The 20645-nt window shown below is 39.2% G+C and overlaps 1 protein-coding gene across 5 annotated transcripts in view; it reads left to right on the top strand.

Annotated features, from left to right (window-relative positions):
- Nucleotides 1–2883: 2883 nt before the first annotated feature.
- LOC143020052 (uncharacterized protein KIAA0513) overlaps nt 2884–20645 on the top strand; it is a 49289-nt gene continuing 31527 nt past the window's right edge. For 2 of the 5 annotated variants that reach the window (XM_076176223.1, XM_076176222.1), the window contains exons 1-4: nt 2886–3073; nt 10041–10279; nt 11459–11647; nt 11799–11928. In XM_076176223.1, the coding sequence (XP_076032338.1) occupies nt 10046–10279; nt 11459–11647; nt 11799–11928 (553 nt within the window). In that variant the 5' untranslated portion in view covers nt 2886–3073; nt 10041–10045. Of the gene's footprint in view, nt 3074–3140; nt 3243–10040; nt 10280–11458; nt 11648–11798; nt 11929–20645 lie in introns of those variants that run through there. The other 3 variants (XM_076176221.1, XM_076176219.1, XM_076176220.1) reach the window with 3 other exon arrangements.

Genomic DNA, 20645 nt, shown 5'->3' with positions numbered 1-20645 from the left:
AGGAAAATGCGACGCCCATCAAGCAAGCCCCGTATCGTGCAAACCCGCACCGAGCGGCTATCGTAGAGGAAGGAAGAAAAGTTCTAGTGGACTCAGACTTATAACTCCGTTTTTGTTCAAGCTAAGAGTGTTTTGGTGTATTGTCCCTGTGTTGCAAGTCCCAGATTTTCTGAGCCATTTCATTTGTGCTGTGATGCGATTAACATTGGAGTGAATCAGCTTCGTTACAAAAAAAAAAAAAAAAAAAAAAAAAAAAAAAAAAAAAAAAAATGATAACAAGGTGAACACTCCGTGAGTTGCTTTAGTTAGAATTGCCACCAATCGTCTTAACAATTAAGTATTTTGTTGTGCATGTTCATGTTGGTGCCCAGGTAACGGTTTTCACATATCACCATCCCATGAAATACTTTAACAAGTTTAAAGATAAGAATCTCCGCTTAACCAGGTGGAGTTTGTTTTTGAAGGAGTATCATATAGACGTTCGCCATGTATGAGGGAAAGACAATGTGACAGCCGATTGCCTATCGAGATTGTAAGTGTATTCTCTCTGAAGTATGTGACACCTCCAAGGTGTCACATATATTCCCATATATGTAAGGTTGGAATAGAATTACTACTTTGGATAACGGCGTCATTTGCGATTACGTGGGTGTCCGATCACAGAGAACGCTTAGGAAGAGAGGTTACCATACAATCAGGCGTTTGTTCCTCGTTTTGCGTAACACTTCCCGCCAGCCTAGAGCGGCACAGAACGTTTCGGCTGACTTGGCCAATCAGGTTCAATTTCCATAGACGCTAATCCTATGGGCCAATCAGAGGATTTTTGTAGAAGGAACTAGGCACCTTAGGGCGTGTCAAAGATTCGTTCTAGGATACTAAGTGCCATATAGAGGTTGTGTCGCCTCGGGAAGATTGTCGGCTGATGTAAGTCCTCTGTTCTCCCCCTGTACTATTCGAAAGTTAATTAACTCAGCTAGAATGTCATTTAGGCGTTATGTGACGTCTATGGTTGTGACGCGGGAAGCCTAGACAGTGTTTTCGCTGGTAATTAATTTATCTTTCAGCTCCATTAAAAGTCTTACGAGCGGTAATCTTCTGTTTTGCAACTTATTTACTCAATTGTCAGTAATTGTAATCACTCTTGTAATCCTAGTAACTTTAATGAATAGTTTCAACTTTCCAATCGTGTTTTTGTTCCCATTTGTCATGTTAAAACATAACGGGAATGGCGGCCTTATAATTTTTCTTTAAGAAATCCCAAAGACGTGAGGTCTTGGGAACTCATTCATTCATTCACTCTTACTATGTGTTACGAGTCAGAAGTGTGAGCGAGATTCGTAACAATATATATATATATATGTATATATATATATATATATATATATATATATATATATATATGAAATATGTATGACAGAATGAGTGGGAAGGGTGATGAGGTAAACGCCAAAAAAAACCGTAGGAGTTTTATTACTAACGTTTCGTCCTTAAAGGACTTCCTCAGAGTATGAAGAAGTCCTTTAAGGACGAAACGTTAGTAATAAAACTCCTACGGTTTTTTGCCGTTTACCACCCTTCCCACTCATATATATATATATATATATATATATATATATATATATATATATATATGTGTGTGTGTGTGTGTATATATATATATGTGTGTGTGCATATATATATATATGTATATATAAATATATATATATATATGCACTTCCCGTATACTCGTAGGTTCTTTTTGCTTTTTCCGTATACGCCCAAAACTTCTGACTTGTTCGTATGCATTTACTTTTCTTACCACTCCATTTATATACACACTGAACAGCAATGGATTTATCACACAACCCTGATGCTACCCTTCTTACCACGGCTAATTCCTGACACACCTGCATTCGATCAATTTCCGTAACATCTCTTATGCTACGGGGATGATTCAGTGCACTATAGGGGTGAAATCGAAAAATTGTAAACGTATGCTCTATAAATGTTTATATCGTACAATTTCAAGAGTTTCATACAAAGTGTACACATGAACTTCTGGGTCTATTATTTACCAGCATACCATGTAGAATTGTATACCGATTCCCCGTCTTTGGATCAATGTGAACTGCAAGTCAACCTTTCCTATTACCATATAAATCACCTCCGTTTACTATATCTAGTACCAACAAATTGGAGTCTGTCTTTCCAAGAAAATCCCATAACCACAAATTTCCCGCCCTCAGTCCCAACCAGCGTCCTTGACTTTTCCCACCAACGCCGCATTCATTATGTCATCTGGGCCACAGTAATAGGTCTTCGTCCTACATATTTACATCAGGTAACTCCCACCTAGTACAGGTGCCCTGCCTGTTTCATGCATTATTTCTTTTGAATAAATTTGATAGATGTGAATACTGGAACACACATTAGAATACAAAAATAGTTTTAAAGGTTTCTTTTGATATTGATCCCCCCCCTTTTCCTAACCCCCCACACTTCCGGTTCCGTCCTCTTTCACCTCATCTGACGTAACACACGTGTAAGTGAACAATGTCTGATAGTACAAATCTTTCTCGTTTTGTCATGTTATAGTTTACTACCGTTTCCTTGTTTCAGAAAATTGTCTAAATATTCTTGATGCATTTCGTGTTAGTTCAGCCGACACATGCTTATGAAAGTGACAACTACAATATTAGTTTTGCCAGATACGACGAAATATTTTATGATAACAAAAATAGCTAATAAGCACCAAACATTCTTCATTGCCAATATTCTTATAAAATATGCAACAGCATATGTTTCAAAAAGTATATATATTGTAAAACATTCATGAATAGATACATTATGGACATGATTTATAAAACTAGCAAATTATCGTTATATACTTAAAAACTATGTTTTGACGCAGCCGCACAGTTGGTATGAAAGATGTTTGGCAAGTCAGCTGATTAAGTCAAGAGTCGATGGAAGAGTAAAGCCCAGGAACGTTATCTTAATTGTCATTGGACTTACGGAGGGCGGGTGTGATGGCTGCATACACACTGTAAAGATTATGGGAAGTAGACACGCTGCATATTCTTCTTAGATCCAGGTGAGTGATATATGATACGTGTTTCCGGTGACGCTTCACGAGAGGTTATCAGACGTATTTCCCGCAGCATATACCTTGACAGGGCCTTTCCCATTCATAATTGTTCAAGTGTAGTTGAAGGTTTTGAGTCTGACGGGTTATATTCTAAACAGTGCCGGAACATCTTTCAGTAAGTAACAACGTGAACACTTCTTTGCAGTATTTTGCAGACCGAGCTCTCGGTCTCGGAGTCTTGGGAATGTAAAGCGAATTTTCGGGATTATGTTAAGCTAGCATGTACGTAGAATATATAAGCTGTCATTCTCACCAGAGAATATGTTGAAATGTCAAGATAGTATTTGGGTTTGCATAGTACTTCAGTAGTATATTGGTATGATAAAGTCTGTTGCCATTGATTGTTATGTAATTTTCATGTATGTATAGCTGCATAGCTACTACTTATAGGGCAAGAAAACTTCAGTCACTGCTAATGTCACATAAAATCTATGCATTTGTAAAGTATGAGTTTCTGTTGTGGTGCCCAAAATTCTTACTGAATATCCCTCATAAGATTGAAACATAAGGGAGAGGGTCATTTGCATATGACATGTGAATGCGACCTCTGAAGAGCATAGGTAAATAATGGGTAAAATTTCAGAAGCACACAAGCATGGGTAACTTGGTACTTACATTATCCAGTAGTTCCTAAAGGCTAATCTAACCTAATCGAACATAATCTAATGTAATCATTCCATAGATAAAATAGATCTATTAAACAAAAAAAAAGTAAAAAATGGGACCATAATCTCTTTTAATTATGTAATCATTCTCAAGAAATGAAAGTAATACTAATAAAGTTATAAATTAATTTATTTCTATTTTTCTCTTAAACCTGATAGAAATAACATAACTTGGAAATCGTTAGAGCAGGAAGATAAAAGGCAGGAGTCATTATCCAAATTTATTCTTGAATAGTTTCATAATGGGCAATGTTATAGAAATAATACTGTACTTCTCATATATAGAATTATCCGTATACCAAAAGCTTCTTTCCCCTTGAATATGATGATGCCAATATATCCATCATGAGTCGTGAGTGGGGTATATGAGGATGCTGGAGTCAGGTTCTTGATTATATTTATCTTGTAGTTGTAGCTGTTCCCTGTATCCTGTGAACAGGCTTGATCATGCTTTCTGTGATGTTATATTTATTCAGGTTGAAAGAGAACAAGTATAACAACAGTAACTTAATATTTTATAATGCATGCATTGTGATGCATCATCACACATCAGGCAACCTGATGTGGGTGGGAGTATTTGATTCGTATTTAAGAGATTAAAGGAGTTAACCAGCCAAGGCATGCACCCACCTCTACCTATCACTCACCCATTATATATATATATATATATATATATATATATATATATATATATATATTATATATATGCTGAGACATTCTGACAGGTTGACATAAGTGGAGTAGGGAACACAGGAGTCTTAGTCTTCAGTTTATTCCTGACTAAGACTCCTGTGTTTCCTACTTCGCTTATGTCATATATATATATATATATATATATATATATATATATATATATATATATATATATATATATATATATATATATATATATATATATATATGTGTGTGTGTGTGTATATACATACACACACAATTGGCATCAATGGTATTGGTGCCATGACTTTTCCTCCAGCAACACTCAAAAAAATAATTAACAAAAATATTTGAGAGTACTTACCAGCCTCTAGTACTTTGTGGGGAGGCCTCTCCTTTTCAGACAGCTCTCCACGTATCAAGGAATGGATTCAGAAAGTCTTTAGAGTATGTGGGGTTCCAAGTTGTCCCAGATATCCTGAACCTTCTTTATGAGCTTTGGCGCAGTTATGGTGCTGCAGCCTCATAGCCATCGCTAAATAAGTCCTCAGATGTTTTCAATGGGGTTTAAGTCTGGACTGTTACCAGGCCATTCCTTCATGTAGTCCACTCCCACAAACTCAAAAAAATATTGAATAATTTTGCTGTGTGTGCAGGGGCACAGTCCTGCATGGACACATGCAGCAAAATAATCCTCCAAATGGTTGCACAACAGTTCCAAGTAGCTTTCTTCGCTCACTGTGATGTTATTAGGCAACACTACTAACTTATTCTAGCCATGGTACCATAAAGCACCCCATACCATGACACTATCAGGGTACTTGACCATCCTTTGCGTGTACTTGGTGGTGGTATGGATCCGTACCTGGTTGTAACCTCACCTTATCTCCTTGGTTCCCAGTAACGTTAAATGTAGTCTCGTCATCTTACAATACCTTCTTCCACTTCTAGCCAGCCCAGTCTTCTTGACTTGGACTGACGGATCATCACCTCCTGCAGCCATATAATTCTTTGTCCATCTCTGAATACTGTGCAATGCTATGCCAGTCTGGATTGAGATATCTTTATTGCACTTTCCTGTATCATGACACACTCTTTGGGGTTAATTACCTTAGTAATGTTTGCCCAAATTAAAGAGAGTGTATTAATGAAATTAAAAACATGTTCTTTTCAAATCAGAGGGAAGGAGAATATATACAATGAACATTTTCCATTTACAAAAATATTGTATTAAAATTTTATTCATGCATTAAAATTATATTAATTATCTGAAACCTATTTTAATATTTCAAGAATCATGTCACTTAAGGAAGTGTGAGAAACGGGAGGCATAACACTTCACCTGAATATTTACTACACTGATTGCCGAGGATTGCAAAGATACACACTCTCTTATTTTAGAGTCAATCGATTCTCTTAAGTCAATTTGGAGAAGAATTGCCATGTACTCGTGAAGTCTTGAAGATGAGACATATGTCTTTAATCGGCTGCGGGGTCATATAAAGGTCTTCCACATATAAAGTCTTGAAGAAGAGACATACATCATTAGTTGGGGAAGATCATGTGCCACAAACTTAATCTGTTTCTACTCAAGACTAATAGATATAATACAAGAAAGGGATGGATTGGCTGATTGTTCTTTCATAGACTTACAAAAAGCCTTCGACAAAGTACCAGACAAAGAATTGTTAAAAAAAATTGAAAACATAGGAATACAAGGTAAATTACTAAACTGGATGGAGGAGTTCTTGCATGGTAGAAAAGAGGGTAGTGCTCAGAGAAAAGAATTCAGCTTGGGAGGAGATGATTAGTGTAGTTCCACAGGGATTAGTATTGACTCCAATAATGTTTGCTAAATTGCTGAGGAAAGTGAATACTGAAATGGATCGTGAACGTTACAGAAGGACCTAACCAAGGTTTGGAAATGGAACCAAAAGTGGGAAATAGACTTCAACATTAAGAAATGTAGCATAATGGAGTTTGGAAAAAGTAAAAACAGAATATCAGGACAATATAAAATCAGAACAAAGGAAGTAAAGAAAGTGGGATATGAAAAAGACTTGGGAATAATTATCTGAAATGACATGTCCCCTGATAAACAGATAAACAGGATTGTCAGAATTGCTAAGATCAATAAAGGTGGCTTTTACTTATTTAAATGAAGGTATGGTTAAAAAAAATACTAGTCACACTAATAAGGCCTAGACTGGAGTATGCTGTGACACTTTGGTTACCCAGTACCAAAAAGAAAATTGAATGAATCCAGAAAGCAGCCATGAAAATGGCCCCAACACTTTCAAACCTGTCATACAAGGAGAGACTGGTTAAATTGAGATTACCGACTTTGAAACAAAGAAGAGAAAGGGGCGACCTGCTGGCCATTTACAGAATCATGCATCTGATGTCATGTTTTGTCTATAGCTGCCATAACCATTCTTTCTGGTGGGTTTTCTTTTTGATGCTTTTTACCACTTTACATTTTGTCATAATCAGATTTTTCATCTACTTTGTAGGTTAGTTTTTGTGAATTTTCTTTCTCTTTGTTGTTAATTTCAATTGTGATGTTTCGTTTAATTTTTTTAGATGTTCTTTTTCTTATTCTGTTAGGTTGTGTTTCTCTTAAGTTTTTCAGGGTTTTGAATCTCCTGCCAGAGAGAACTCACTCAACTTAACAGATTTGAGGTGGCTCAATCATTTTATCTTGTCATGGAGGAGAGTATTTTCCCTTTATAAAATGTTGAGTAATGAAATTCCACCATAAGTGGCTCTGAATGCCTGCAGTATTAAACCCTTGCCATGGAAGCTCATACATATACCAAAGGCTTTTTCCCCCTTACACAGGGGGTAGCCAAAAAGAAAAGGCATCACTCCCACCCATTTCATTTCCCATATACTCCACCCTCCTCCCTCCCTCCTATCTTGGCACCTCCTGGATGACGGGTCATTTTTCATGGTTAAATTTAAATCAATTATGTAATATTATGTGTGGTAAAATTTCATGTGGATTCATACGTGATATCATGTTATGATTTTTATGTCTTAGCAGAATGATTGGAAGGAAGATTGAAGGTGGATGTGGCCTTACTGTGCCTGTGAGTTGGAAAACCCAGTGTTTTCAAGGTTGCTTAGATATGCATATTGCATTTGGTTCCAGTGTACTTTGAGATAATATTTCAATGCCATGTTTTTCAGTTCTGGGAAACTATGTTGGCTTTCTACATATGGGGCTTTTTCCAAGTTCTATATTTACAATATGTTCAGCCCAGTACAATGGTTATATTTTGTAAATCTAGATTATAAAGATTATATATATATATGTATATATATATATATATATATATATATATATATATGTATATATATATATATATATATATATATATACACATATATATGTATATATATATATATATATATATATATATATATATATATATACAGTTTATGTATGTATATATATATATACATATATATATATATATGTATTCACTTGGTCTTTGGATCACGTGTTGGACTCGTGATCGATAGCTTCCCTCCTGGAAGAGAGCTCAGAGCTCGTAAGTCCGATCTATGGGTAATGCTATGACCTTGCACACACACACACCCCCAACTCCCCGCCCACGAGAGTTGGAGTAACACCCCTCAGCGCTGCGATACTGATATTATTTCAGCCCCGGGCGAGAGTCGAACCCGGACCTCCGTAGTGGCAGGCCAGTGTGTGTGTGTGTGTGTGTGTGTGTATATATATTGGAGTAATGCGGCAAGATATTTTCTTTAAGGCATATTGAATTGTATGCAACAGCCAAATGAGCTCTGATGAGTTTCTGATGAAGATTTTCAAGTCTTCTAAAGATCTCTCTAGCATGGAGAGGCAAAGAAAACACTAAGTTGCCAATAGAAGCCATCTAATGGGTGGAACAGGATACAAGACGTTTCGCTCATCACAGTTACCATTTTCAATTGTAACAAGAACAGAGAAATGGGTGATTAAAAAGTCGGAAAGTAAACACTGGGAAAGATCACAAAGAGGTTGACCGTTACTCTGGTCTAAAACTGGGAAAGGACACGTTTGAATACTGGGGGAGGATACGTGGGAGGAGGAAGTGTGACCACTGGGATAGGACATTTTAGAATTCAGTGGTTCTTAACCTGTGAGGAATTCCCCACTGGTGGGGAATGGCGGAGTTGCCAAGTGGGGAAAACAAAAATTAAGGGCCGTAAAATGGCACAAAAAAGCAAAGCGTATATTTACGTACTAAACACTGCATGGGTTAAAATCGAATTTGTCAAAGACCGATGCTGTGGTGGGAAATGGAGAGTTGGCTCACTAAAAAGTGGGGAATTGGAGAAAAAAGGTTAAGAACCCCTGCTTTAGATGATCGTTACTGTGGCCTGGGCGTCTGTCGCGGCCGGAGTGATTGCTCATGAGAGGGTTGATTTGTGTTGTAGCTGGCGTGTCTGGTTTGGCTGTTTCTGAACGGTTTGAGGCTGGGAAGGATGGTGGGGGCTTCCTGCTGGGTATTCAATGTAGGCTGGCTGTATTTGGTGTGGAGGGCCTCAAGGAGGGCAAGGCGGCACTTGTCACTTTCCTGGTCTAAAATAATGGTATTGTCCACTAAGATGGATCTGGTGATTGGGATGTTATGGGTCTCCTGGAGGTGCCGCTTAGGGCCTCCATTGTTAAGGTTATATGTCAACTGTCAAACCAGACACCCCAGCTATGACACAAATCAGCCCTCTCATGAGCAGTCACTCCTGCCGTGATGGACGCCCAGGCCACAGTAACGGTCATCTAAAGTGTCCTTTCCCAGTGGTCATAGTTCCCCTTCCATGTATCCTTCCCCAGTATTCAAACGTGTCCTTTCCCAGTTTTAGACCAGAGTAATGGTAAACCTCTCTGTGATCTTTCCCAGTGTTTACTTTCTGACTTTATAATCACCTATTTCTCTGTTCTTGTTACAATTGAAAATGGTAACTGTGATTAGCGAAACGTCATGTATCCTGTTCCACCCATTAGATGGCTTCTATCAGCAACCCAGTGTTTTCTTTGCCTCTCCATGCTAGAGAGATCTTCAGAAGACTTGAAAATCTTCATCAGAGCTCAATTTGCTGTTGCATACAATTCAATATGCCTTAAAGAATATATATATATATATACATACATACATACATACATACACACACACACATACATATATATACATACACATACATACATATATATGCCAAGGCTTTTTCCCTCTTACAAGGGAGGTAGCCAAAAAGAAAAAGGCATAAAACCATTCCCACCCATTCCATCCCTAAATATATATATATATTTCTATGCTGATTTGGAGCCCTTAACTTAAGCTTGTATTAAATTGCTTGTTTTGAGAGTTTATGGAATAATAGTTTATATAGCAAGGACTTTTTCCTCGTTATGAGAGAGGTAGCCAAGTCAAAATGCACCCAACCACTCTCACCCATTCCATTCCACTCTCATTCCACTCTCATCCCAGCTCCTTGTGAATGAAGGGTCATCCCTGTGACCACCCCGGGTCAGAAGCAATGCAGTGAGACAAGTCAAGGCTTAATCATTCTTTTTTATGTTTCAGGCATAATGGCAACTGCTGCAAATGACTCCAGAGGATTTTTCAAGACCAGGCTTCGGTCTGTGGTACACACATCCAATGACTTACTCTCAGGAATCTCGTCACGTTTCTCAGTATTCTCCATGTCATCTGACCCAGCACCTCCAGTTCAAGAAGAGGAACCTCCAAGAACTCCACCCCTTCAGTTACCACCTAGTCCTGAGGATAGCAACAAATCTCCCACTGTGAAAGAAATGATTAAGGTGAATATTCAAGTCAGATGGGATCAATGATAGGGTACCTGATTATTGTAGTCCTGCAAGGTGGACAGTGCTGTTCCCCATTTTCATAACCTGTCTACTCCCAACTTCCACCATGAGGTGCAGCTCAGGGGGGTTGAGTCTATAGAATGGTCCCAAAATCTCTCCGAACTTCAATTGTATTTCTTACTTCTTACACCGTTTCACACATGGAGAGCAGCTGACAGCATGTAACTGCCCTCCTACATTTCACACCAGTACAGCACAGACAGGTGTCCAAAGTTCCTTTCCAGAGATCTGTGGAAGGGGTTGGACCATTGCTAGCTAATATAGTACTGCAGGTTTTCCATTAGCGAGATTTGAGGTAATAATTATTATTATTTAGTTCAGACATTGCTGTTAGAATTTACTGATGTTGGTAGGTAGAATTCTTATCAGGTAATGCAGTGAATGAGAATGTAAAAAAATGAAGCTTGTTTGACTAGGTTTTTGTGAAACAGGTGACTTGTTTTGGATTACAAACCTTACAATTTTCTTCAAAAATTGCAAGGATATAGCTAACATATTCATTTTCTTCTCATTCATGTTGCTTATCTAAGATTAGCAGAAAATATTTGCAGATCAATTTAGCAGTTGGTTGCTCTAAATCTCTCGTACAAGCCTCATGGCCCCCAGGAAAAAGCCCATGACCACCATTTTATTCCATAAGTCATTAAAGAGATTCTTTGTTGCTATTTGGAGTGAGTCCGTGAAGGACAGCACTCAATGTGTCTGTCTGTCTATATGTCTAAGTGGAAAAAATGGAGATGACTGTTCCTTAAAGATTTGATTTGAGAGTGAGTCAATGAAGGACAGCACTCAATGTGTCTGTCTGTCTATATGTCTAAGTGGAAAAAATGGAGATGACTGTTCCTTAAAGATTTGATTTGAGAGTGAGTCAATGAAGGACAGCACTCAATGTGTCTGTCTGTCTATATGTCTAAGTGGAAAAAATGGAGATGACTGTTCCATAAAGATTTGATCAAGAAGGTAAAACAACTTTATTGAGTGCATCTTTTGAGAATGGTACATACTTTCTCTTCCATTATGACTTAGTTATTTTCAATCTGAAGTGTAGTCTTGTTTGTGCCTGTTTTCAGTTTATTTGATGTATATATTATATAAAAAAAAATTTCTTCAAAGGAGACATTCAAGCTGGAGAATCTCAAGGAGTTTCGGCCCACTCTGGAGGATCTGATTCTGTCTGAATCCTCAGAGGAGCCTTCTACTCTGCCTACAAATACACCTGAGTCACCCAAGGGATTCAAGCTAGGCAACTTTAAATTGAGCAACTTAAATCAAGCTCTTCCAAAGAAGCTTGAAAACTACAAGGTGCTTCTCAACTCAGTAATGGGTTCTGTGTATGAAGTGGGTGTATGCTTTGACATGGCTACATATATGATGGAAAGGGCCTTTGGTTTATGGATATATGTGTATGTGTTTAATATGTAGCAACTCAATGTTTTCATGCGTCTCCCACAAGGCAATGGCCATCCGTACATGGAGTGGTGAAGGTGGAGGTGGCAGTGACAGTGCAGCAAACAGTGGAACCAAACAACCCTGTGCTATCAAGGTCGAATTAGTGGAATCCAATTCCGACGACAAGGAGAATGGTAGGCAATGTAACCCATGTGACTATAATGACATTTAGTTTTTGTGGTAGAGCTGTAATATTTTTTTTTTTTTTTTTTTTTGCATTTACTGCTAGAAGCATGCTCATGTTATTGAAAGTCAGGTAGTTTGGAAGTAGATTTGTGATATGATGTAGGTAAAAGCAAGGTGATTAGATGTTAAAAGGGGTGAGGATGGCAGAAAGTTAAGAGATAAGTTTTAAAGATGAGAGGTGGAAGTGAATTGTTTTAAGTATATAGAGGCAGCACAGGTAGCTTGGAATAGAGGAGTTGGGTGGAGGGAAACTGGAGTTGGGGAATGAAAAGTGTCATGAAAAATAAGTATCTTGGGATAGATGTAAAGAGAAGGTTATATGAAGAGGTGACTGTGCCTATAACACTGTATGGGGCAGAAACTTTGAATTTAAGGGAGGCAGAAGGGAGAAATTTAAACATGTTTGAGAAGTATAGTGTTAGTAACTAGGATGGATAGAATGAGAAATGAGGAGTTGAGGGAGAGTGAGGGTAGAAAAGGAGTTGGCAGATAGTGCTGACAAAAGAATACTGGGATGATTTGGGCATATGGAGAAAATGATTGAGGAAAGGCTAGAAAAAATATTGTGCAAGGCAAAGATGGATGGAGTGAACTGAGGGGAAAACCAAGAATGAAGTGGATGGATTTGGGAGAAGGGGACCTTAAATAAAAAGGGAAACGTCTGTTGATCAAGAGATAGATGTGTGTGGAGAATAATTGTGAATGCACAATAGATTGACAGTGTCTAAATGGATTTGTTCTTGTCTTTTCTATTTTTGCATGAGGGGATGGAGAGGTAAAAGGAGTAGTGGGGCCCTGCTGTGGCTATGCTGTGTTTTGCTACATTGCTTGTGACCTGGGAAGTGGGCAGGAGACAGGAATGAGCCCTCATCCACGAGGAACTAAATAAAATGGAAACAAATGGGTTTACTTCCACTGCCTCATTACATGGCAACCTTTCCCCTCATGAGTAATTAGAGAAGACTAGAAAAAAATTCCTTTGGAACACATCAATTCATCATTCATTCACAATCACTCTCCACTGACACCAATTTCTTTCCCTCTCGTGTCCTTGCTCAACAGACATCACCTTTTTACCCAAAGCCCTCCTCACCCCATCTATACATCTCATTCTCAGTCTTTCCCTCAAGTTCACTCCATCCACCTCTACCCTCCACACATTTTTTTCTAGTTTTTTTTTTTTTTTTTTTCGTTCTTTCCATATGCCAAAACCATTCCAATTTTTTTTTTTTATCAACCTTATCTGCTAGCTCCCTTTCCATCTCTACTCTCCACCTCCTCTCATTTTTCACTTCATCCATCCCTAGAACTCCCACCTTATTTCTTAAGTACTTCATCTCAAATACATTTAGATTTCTCTCTGCCTCCCTTAAATTCTAAGTCTGTCCCATGCAGTGTTGTAGGCACAATCACCCCTTCATACAATCTTGTCATTGTGTTCATCCCAAGATACCTATTTCTTATGTCTTATGACACTTTTCATTTTTCCGAGACATATACTTACTTCCCTTGATGTACAGATTGCCTCCACCCCTACTCCTCCATTCTCTGCTACATGTGACCCTAGATACTTAAAACTCTCCATCTCCTCTAGCCTCTCTCCTTTAAGACTTGCCTTCAAATTACTAACTTACTGCCATCCTCACCCCATCTACATCTTATCACCTTACTTTTGCTTACATTTACCTTTAATTTTCTCCTATCACATATCCTCCCAAGCTCTGCAACTAGCTACCTTGGGTTCTCCTCTGACCCAGCCACAAGTGCAGTGTCATCAGCAAACAAGTGGCTCGCCTCCCTGTTCCCTAGATTCTTGCTAACCATCTCCAAACCAGCCCTACCCATCACCCTTACATTTAACCCCTGTGCCACCCCATTCATGTAAATGACAGAATGGGAGCCTCACCCCAGAAATCAACAGTAATATTGTTAACACCAGACAGTTGTCTATATACTAATAAATAAAATTCCTGTTTATATCAATCTAAATCAGACTGGAAACTAGAAATCCCTCAAGGGGACATGTCCCCTCCAGCCCATGATTGGCTGAGAGAATGGTGATGTCACAGCAACTGAGATGACTGATTAGCAGAGAACGGTGATGCCATGGCAATGGGGACGATTGATTTAGATATGAAAAAGTTCGCTGCGATGCAACTCACGAGGCACCATAAAAGAAATTCATGAGGGGTATCTTGTCACCACAGTGCATATATAAGATCTATATCCTCCCTTCCCCCTACTCTTGCAATACACAGTAGAAGCCCGATTTAACGGATATCAATTTAGCGGAAGCTCAAATTAGCGAACTGCAAATAGCAATAACGAAAATGCTCAACTTAGCAGAAATGGTCTGCTAAGTTGACCATTTTCCGCTAGCTGGCCAGATGCCCGTCTACAGAAATAGCTCAATTTAGCGGGAACGGTCCGCTAAGTTGAGCATTTTCCGTCAACTGGCCACATGCGTGTCTCAGAGTCCAATGTTACCAGATGTTACCAGATTGTGGTGGTGGAGTCGAGGAAAAATTTATAATTTAGTATTTTGGAGGTATATAAATATATATATATATAAATATACGTACTATAATGGCACAGGTTTTGGGGGGCCACACCGAACATCATGTGTGGTTACCTGTGCCAGATAATGCAGCAGCAGAACCCCTACAAATGGAGGTGAGCATACTGTATTATTAACTCTACTGTACTTTACTATATATTTTTTTTATCTTTTTCTTTATGCTATTATTAATACTGTATAGGGTAAGCATAACACATGGATTATTAATAGTATTTAGTACTTTATTGTCTTCATTTGAATAAGCCATCCAGACTACTATAGTATATGAGAAAATGACCGAGAGGATTTAGCAAAAGAAGCTCAATATAGCAGAAAATTCTGCTACGTAGGGAGTCAAATACAGAGAAATAAGCTCAAGCTAGCGGAAAATTCCGCTAAATAGGGGGTCGAAAACGACCTCCAATTTAGCGGAAAATTCACTTTAGCGGACTGGACCTTGGCTGAATTAATTTGTTAAATTGGGCTTCTACTGTAGAGCAATTGAAATGCTACGGTTGGTAAAATCATGATCCATTCAGCAGTCAATTATTATGACGTTTCCAGGATGCACCATGTGGAGGTAGATCGTACTTTTTCATATCTAAATATTTCAATTTCCAATCCGAGTGTCACTCATCCAACCATATACGTTGGTACAACTGTATTCAAAGACTCAAGAAGATAATGAATATGAGATGATGAAAGCTGTAAACTAATGGAGATGCGAAAAACCATGGGCGGTATATATTCAATTCATGTTCACTTTTGACTTGTAAGATTGACTGGGGTGGAGGGAGGGAGCAAGATGCTGTGCTTCCTGCCACCCATCCAATATCAAAAGATAATCATATAAACTTTTCATTTTCTCTTTTATGTGTCACTTTATGGGATATGTGAAAGCACAGTCATATTCATGACTATTTTATATCACAGAAAACATGTTGAATTTTATAACCAGCCTCATAATGACTGGACACAGCGATAATAAGTAAAATGCTGTATAAACATTAAAATTATATTCCTTTTCTTATACTCGCTATAATTACTTTCTTTGCACTATCAAGATGGAAAACTTTGAAAAAGGTGAACAAGGACTGCTTCATCCCTAGATGTACATGAAATTCGTGTATCTCATATAGTCACTGAGCTAAGTGAAGAGATATAATTATATTTTAAAGAAGCTTGAGGTTTCAGCCAGCTCAGTGGGGGAAGGGTGAGCAGAGCTGCCAACTGAAAATGCGTGATCAACTGAGATTCTTTGAATGAATTGCCTATAGTCCTTTCATCTCCTTGTTGTATTTGCCATTGTCAGTGTACTTTTTTCCATAGAACATTATTATGTAGGCTTTTGTTTATGGAAGGGGCCAGTGATGGGTACTTACATGTGGTACAAATATCAGAATGCCCTTTCCCCCATATAAGAAGTAGCCTAGTCAAGGCATACACACACCCTTCACCTATCCTACATTCATCCAACAGCCTCTGTATCTCTTCCAATCCTCTTAATTAACACTCACCCACATGCTTTCCCAATTACATTTAACAGACTCATCCCTCTAAAGCTACTACTTTCATATTTGTTCCCCATTTCTTTCCTTTTCCTTTCTCTGCTTGACAGATATTCCACTAGCTTCCAGTGCCCTTTTCACTCCATTCATCCACCTCATTTTTGGTCATCTCAAGTTTACTTCATCCACTTCTGCCCTCCACACTCTTTCGGCTAGTCTTTCTATACTCATTCTTTCCATATACCCAAACCATTACAATATTTTTTTTTATCAACCCTAACTGCCAGCTCTTTCCATTCCCACTCTGTGCCTCACCTCATTTCTCACTCTTTTCATATTTGTAATCCCCACCTTACTTCTTAAACACTTCATCTCAAACATATTTAGGTTTTATCTGTGTGCCCTCCTTAGAATTCAAAGTCTGTGCACTATACAGTGTTGCAAGCTTAATCACCCCCTTCATACAGTCATGTTTGTCTTCATCTCCAGATACTTGTTTTTATTACATTTTTCATTCCCCAAGACGTTTACTTTCTTCACTTAATCGATAGTTTAATTCCACCACCACTCCTCCATTCCCTGCTACATATGACCATAAATACTTGAAGCTCTTCATTTCCTCTTTCCTCTCTCCTCTTTAACGCACTACCTTATTTTTGCCCACATTTACTTTCAACTTTCTTCACTCATGCATCTTACTTCTTACTTCTGCTCCCAGGTAGGCTTTCATCCTGTCAGTTGGGCCAGCACTCTTCTCCAGTTTGTCCTCTCAAAGCTTCCTTCTTCCCTCAAATCCTCTATTTTTCCTAATCCATTTGCCTCTAGGATTTCTTCAACTCCATCTTTCCATCTTTTCTTCGGTCTACCTCTAGATCTGCTACCTTCTGGTCTCCAGTTCCATGCATTTCATTACATCAAAAAAGCACACCAGTAGTAAGCTGGTGTGATTTTTGTTGCATTCAGCTGGTTGTCTATCTGTATATGAAGGGTTTCTTCCCTCTCATAAGGGAGGTAGCCAGTCGAGGAATGCACCCACTCTCACCCATTCCACTCTCATCCACCACCCTTGGCAGTGGATGGTATATTGATAGATAAATGTATAGATAAACAACCACCTGAATGTAACAAAAATCAGAACACCAGCTTACTACTCAAGCATGTACAACAACTTACCACCTGTACCACACAATATATCCACATGAAGACACTTTCACAAGTAGAACAATCATCATCATCATATACCAAGGCTTTTTCCCCCTTTCAAGGGAGGTAGCCAAAAAGGGAAAGGCATAAAAACACTCCCACCCATTTCATCCCTAAATACACTCCACACCCCTCCCACCCTCCCTCTCATCTGAGCACCTCCCGGATGACGGGTCATCCCTGCACCTTGCCCACCACCCTGGGTCAGAAGCAGTGTAGCAAGACACAGCACATCCACAGCAAGGCCGCTTCATTCAATCGGCGACCCCCCCTCTCCGTCCCCCCTTGCATATAAGGAGAGGACGGGGAGAAATCCCTTCGGGCTGCGTCAAAAATTTACTCACATACTACCCCACCCCCACCCCCCTGCCCACTCCTCCTCATGCAATCACAACATCATCCATATACAACCATTCTCCACTCACCTCTGTCTTCCATCCTCTCCCTTCCTTCCTCGACAGACATTCCCCTCCTCCCCAAAGCCCCCTTCACCCCATCCATCCACCTCATCCTAGGACGTCCCCTCATGTTCACTCCCTCCACATCTACCTTCCATACCTCTTTTACTAGTCTTTCTTCACTCATTCTTTCCATGTGTCCAAACCATCCTAATATTCTTTCATCAACCCTATCTCCAGCTCCTTTTTCACCCCTGTTCTCCTCCTCACCTCCTCATTTCTCACTCTATCTAGCCTAGTAACCCCCATCATACTTCTCAGACACCTCATCTCAAACACATTCAAACTCCTCCTCTCTTCTTCTCTTATGTTCCACGTTTCCGCCCCATACAGTGCTGTTGGCACAAGCACTCCTTCATACAGTCTCCTCTTCGCATCCATTCCCAAATGTCTACTCCTCATTACACTCTTTAATCCACCAAGGCATTTACTCGCTTCTCTCAATCTACATTCTACCTCCAGTCACTCTCCCTTAATGTTCACTTCCAGTCTACTGCCACTTTCACCCCTTGTACATTTCATCACCTTACTTTTACCCACATTTATCTTTAGCTTTCTTCTGTCACATACTCTCCCAAACTCTGCCACCAGCTTCCTCAATCCCTCCTCCGACCCTGCCACAAGCGCAGTGTCGTCCGCAAACAACAACAAGTAGAACAATAGTGAAAGATAAGATGTCAAGATGGAGACAAGTAACAAGTGGGGTTCCACAATGTTCAGTACTTGCTCCAATAATGTTTCTTATCTATGTCAATGAGATGATGGAAGGAAGGAGCTACAAGTTATGCCAACATGTTTGCAGATGATTATAAGAGGGAAAATGAGGAGGATGGTAGACCATTGCAAAAAGATCTAAACAATATTTTTTCATAAAGCCAATAATGGGAAATTAAGCTTAATGCTAGAAAATGCAATGCACTGGAAATGGGCAATATTGGCAAAAGACCTATTCCTTGGGAAGTGAACCATTTACAAAAGCAAAAGAGGAGGAAGATTTAGGAGTGTTGATAAAAGACAACCTGTCACCTGACAGACATATCAGCAGAATTGTGGGAGAGACATGTAGACTACTGCAGAAGATTAAAGTGGCGTTTCACTAAATGTATAAAGAGATGATGAAAAGACTCATTGAAACCCTGATACGACTAAGACTGGAATGTGCATCAGTAGCATGGTCCCCACACAGAGTGAAAGCTATAAGCAAGATCGAGAGAATACAAAGGGCAGCAACCTAACTGTTCCCCAGCCTGGCAGAAACCATCCAAAGAGAGAGTGATATGATTACAGTATTCAGGTCACAAAAGGGGATAGATTGCATTGGCAGAAGAGATGATGATGATGATATGGTTTAACGTCACAAACTCCCCCCTATCGGGAGGCTAGGACGGTGCCCCTTACAGAGGGCTTTGTAGCTTGGAATTTAATGAACCATGCCCTTGGTTCAACTTCGCCCATGGTGGGGTTCGAATCGTCGTCCCCTCGACCATCGCCGCAAGTAACGATGCCCTAACCCGCTCAGCCAGTGAGCTTCCAAAGAAGAGATGTCTTGATTAAAGATGGGAGGGCTTTGATAGGTTATGGGAGCAAAATAAGAAAGACCACATGTCTAAAGGATGTGAAGAAATACAATTTTCCATAGAGATGCATAAATACGTGAAATAGCTTAGAAGGTGATATAGCCCAAGCTAGAGTATTACACAAGTCCAAATCTAAATATATTAGAAAGGAAGGAGAGATTAAGTTGGAACTGAACATGAATTTGAGGCTAGATATGATAGAAAAAAATGGAGAATAGGAGACAGGACATGAGTGTTGCTCCTTTCCTGTATATTACAATCATTAAACAAGCTCTACAAGACAGATCACCAAACTTAATGCTAAACCAGCACCCCTAGACATCAACCCCCACAGGAAAATTCATCTCAAAAGAATGAAGAACCATAATAGTCCACTTGCATTTAGGATATCATCTTGCTCAGAAATTACCAACATAGGAATAGACCTGGCCACAAAATCAAACTGCCATAGATACAACCAATATGTAAGACACTAAGCACCTCACCCTACACAACTCTATACCAACAGTCCCTAGCCAACAACACAATATTTCTTACTTGAATAACCTATGGGCTTGCCCAATGGCTGTTGGTGGTTACCTGAGAGTCTTTGAATCTCATGCAAGAGACACCTAGGGCAAGAGATTGATTTATTTTTCTTTTCACATGCCCTCCCAAGCTCTGTCACTAGATTTCAGTCCCTCCTTCAACACTGCCTGAAGCTCAGTATCATGTACAAACAATAACTGTTTTACCTCTCACTTCCTCCCACTCTCACCAACTTCAAGCCTGTGTCCATCACCTATATGTTTACTTCCTGCAGCATTCCAGCCATTTGCACTTTGAGCAACCATGGTGACATTACACAACCCTGGTGCAGCTGTATCTTCACCTCAAATTATCCACTATTTCTATTCCCTACCCTTGCACCTGCTATATGTCTAGTAGAAACACTTCCCCCTTTCCCATACATTCACAACACATCCCATAATGTCTTTCTGTCAACCTTGTCATATGCTTTCTCTAAATCCATAAAATCTGCAGAGTTAACCATACCTTTTGCCAAAAACTTCTTGTGTGAAAACAGTTTGAGAACTGCTGTACTAGAAGACGAAAGAGCCCAAGCTAGATTCATTCATGAATTTGAAAAGAGGTATGCTGATTGAGTAATAACAGATAGAAATTTACAGGAGCAGCTCCTTTCCTGTATACTACAATTAAGTAAATACAGGAATCTTTTCATGTATATTAGATAAATACACAAAGGGTACTTGTGTATAATCTATTTTAAAGAGGACCTAGAACATTTAGGATTTGAGGATATGTTGGAACAAGAAAAAGGAAAGTAATTTTGCTAGGCATTAGTGGACTTGTTCCTGTAAA

This window comes from Oratosquilla oratoria, chromosome 38 (assembly GCF_046742065.1).
Source record: "Oratosquilla oratoria isolate Oo_2021 chromosome 38, ASM4674206v1, whole genome shotgun sequence".
Classification (NCBI taxonomy): domain Eukaryota; kingdom Metazoa; phylum Arthropoda; class Malacostraca; order Stomatopoda; family Squillidae; genus Oratosquilla; species Oratosquilla oratoria.
Note: the sequence above shows the minus strand (reverse complement) of the source record. Positions and strands in the feature narration are given on the sequence as shown.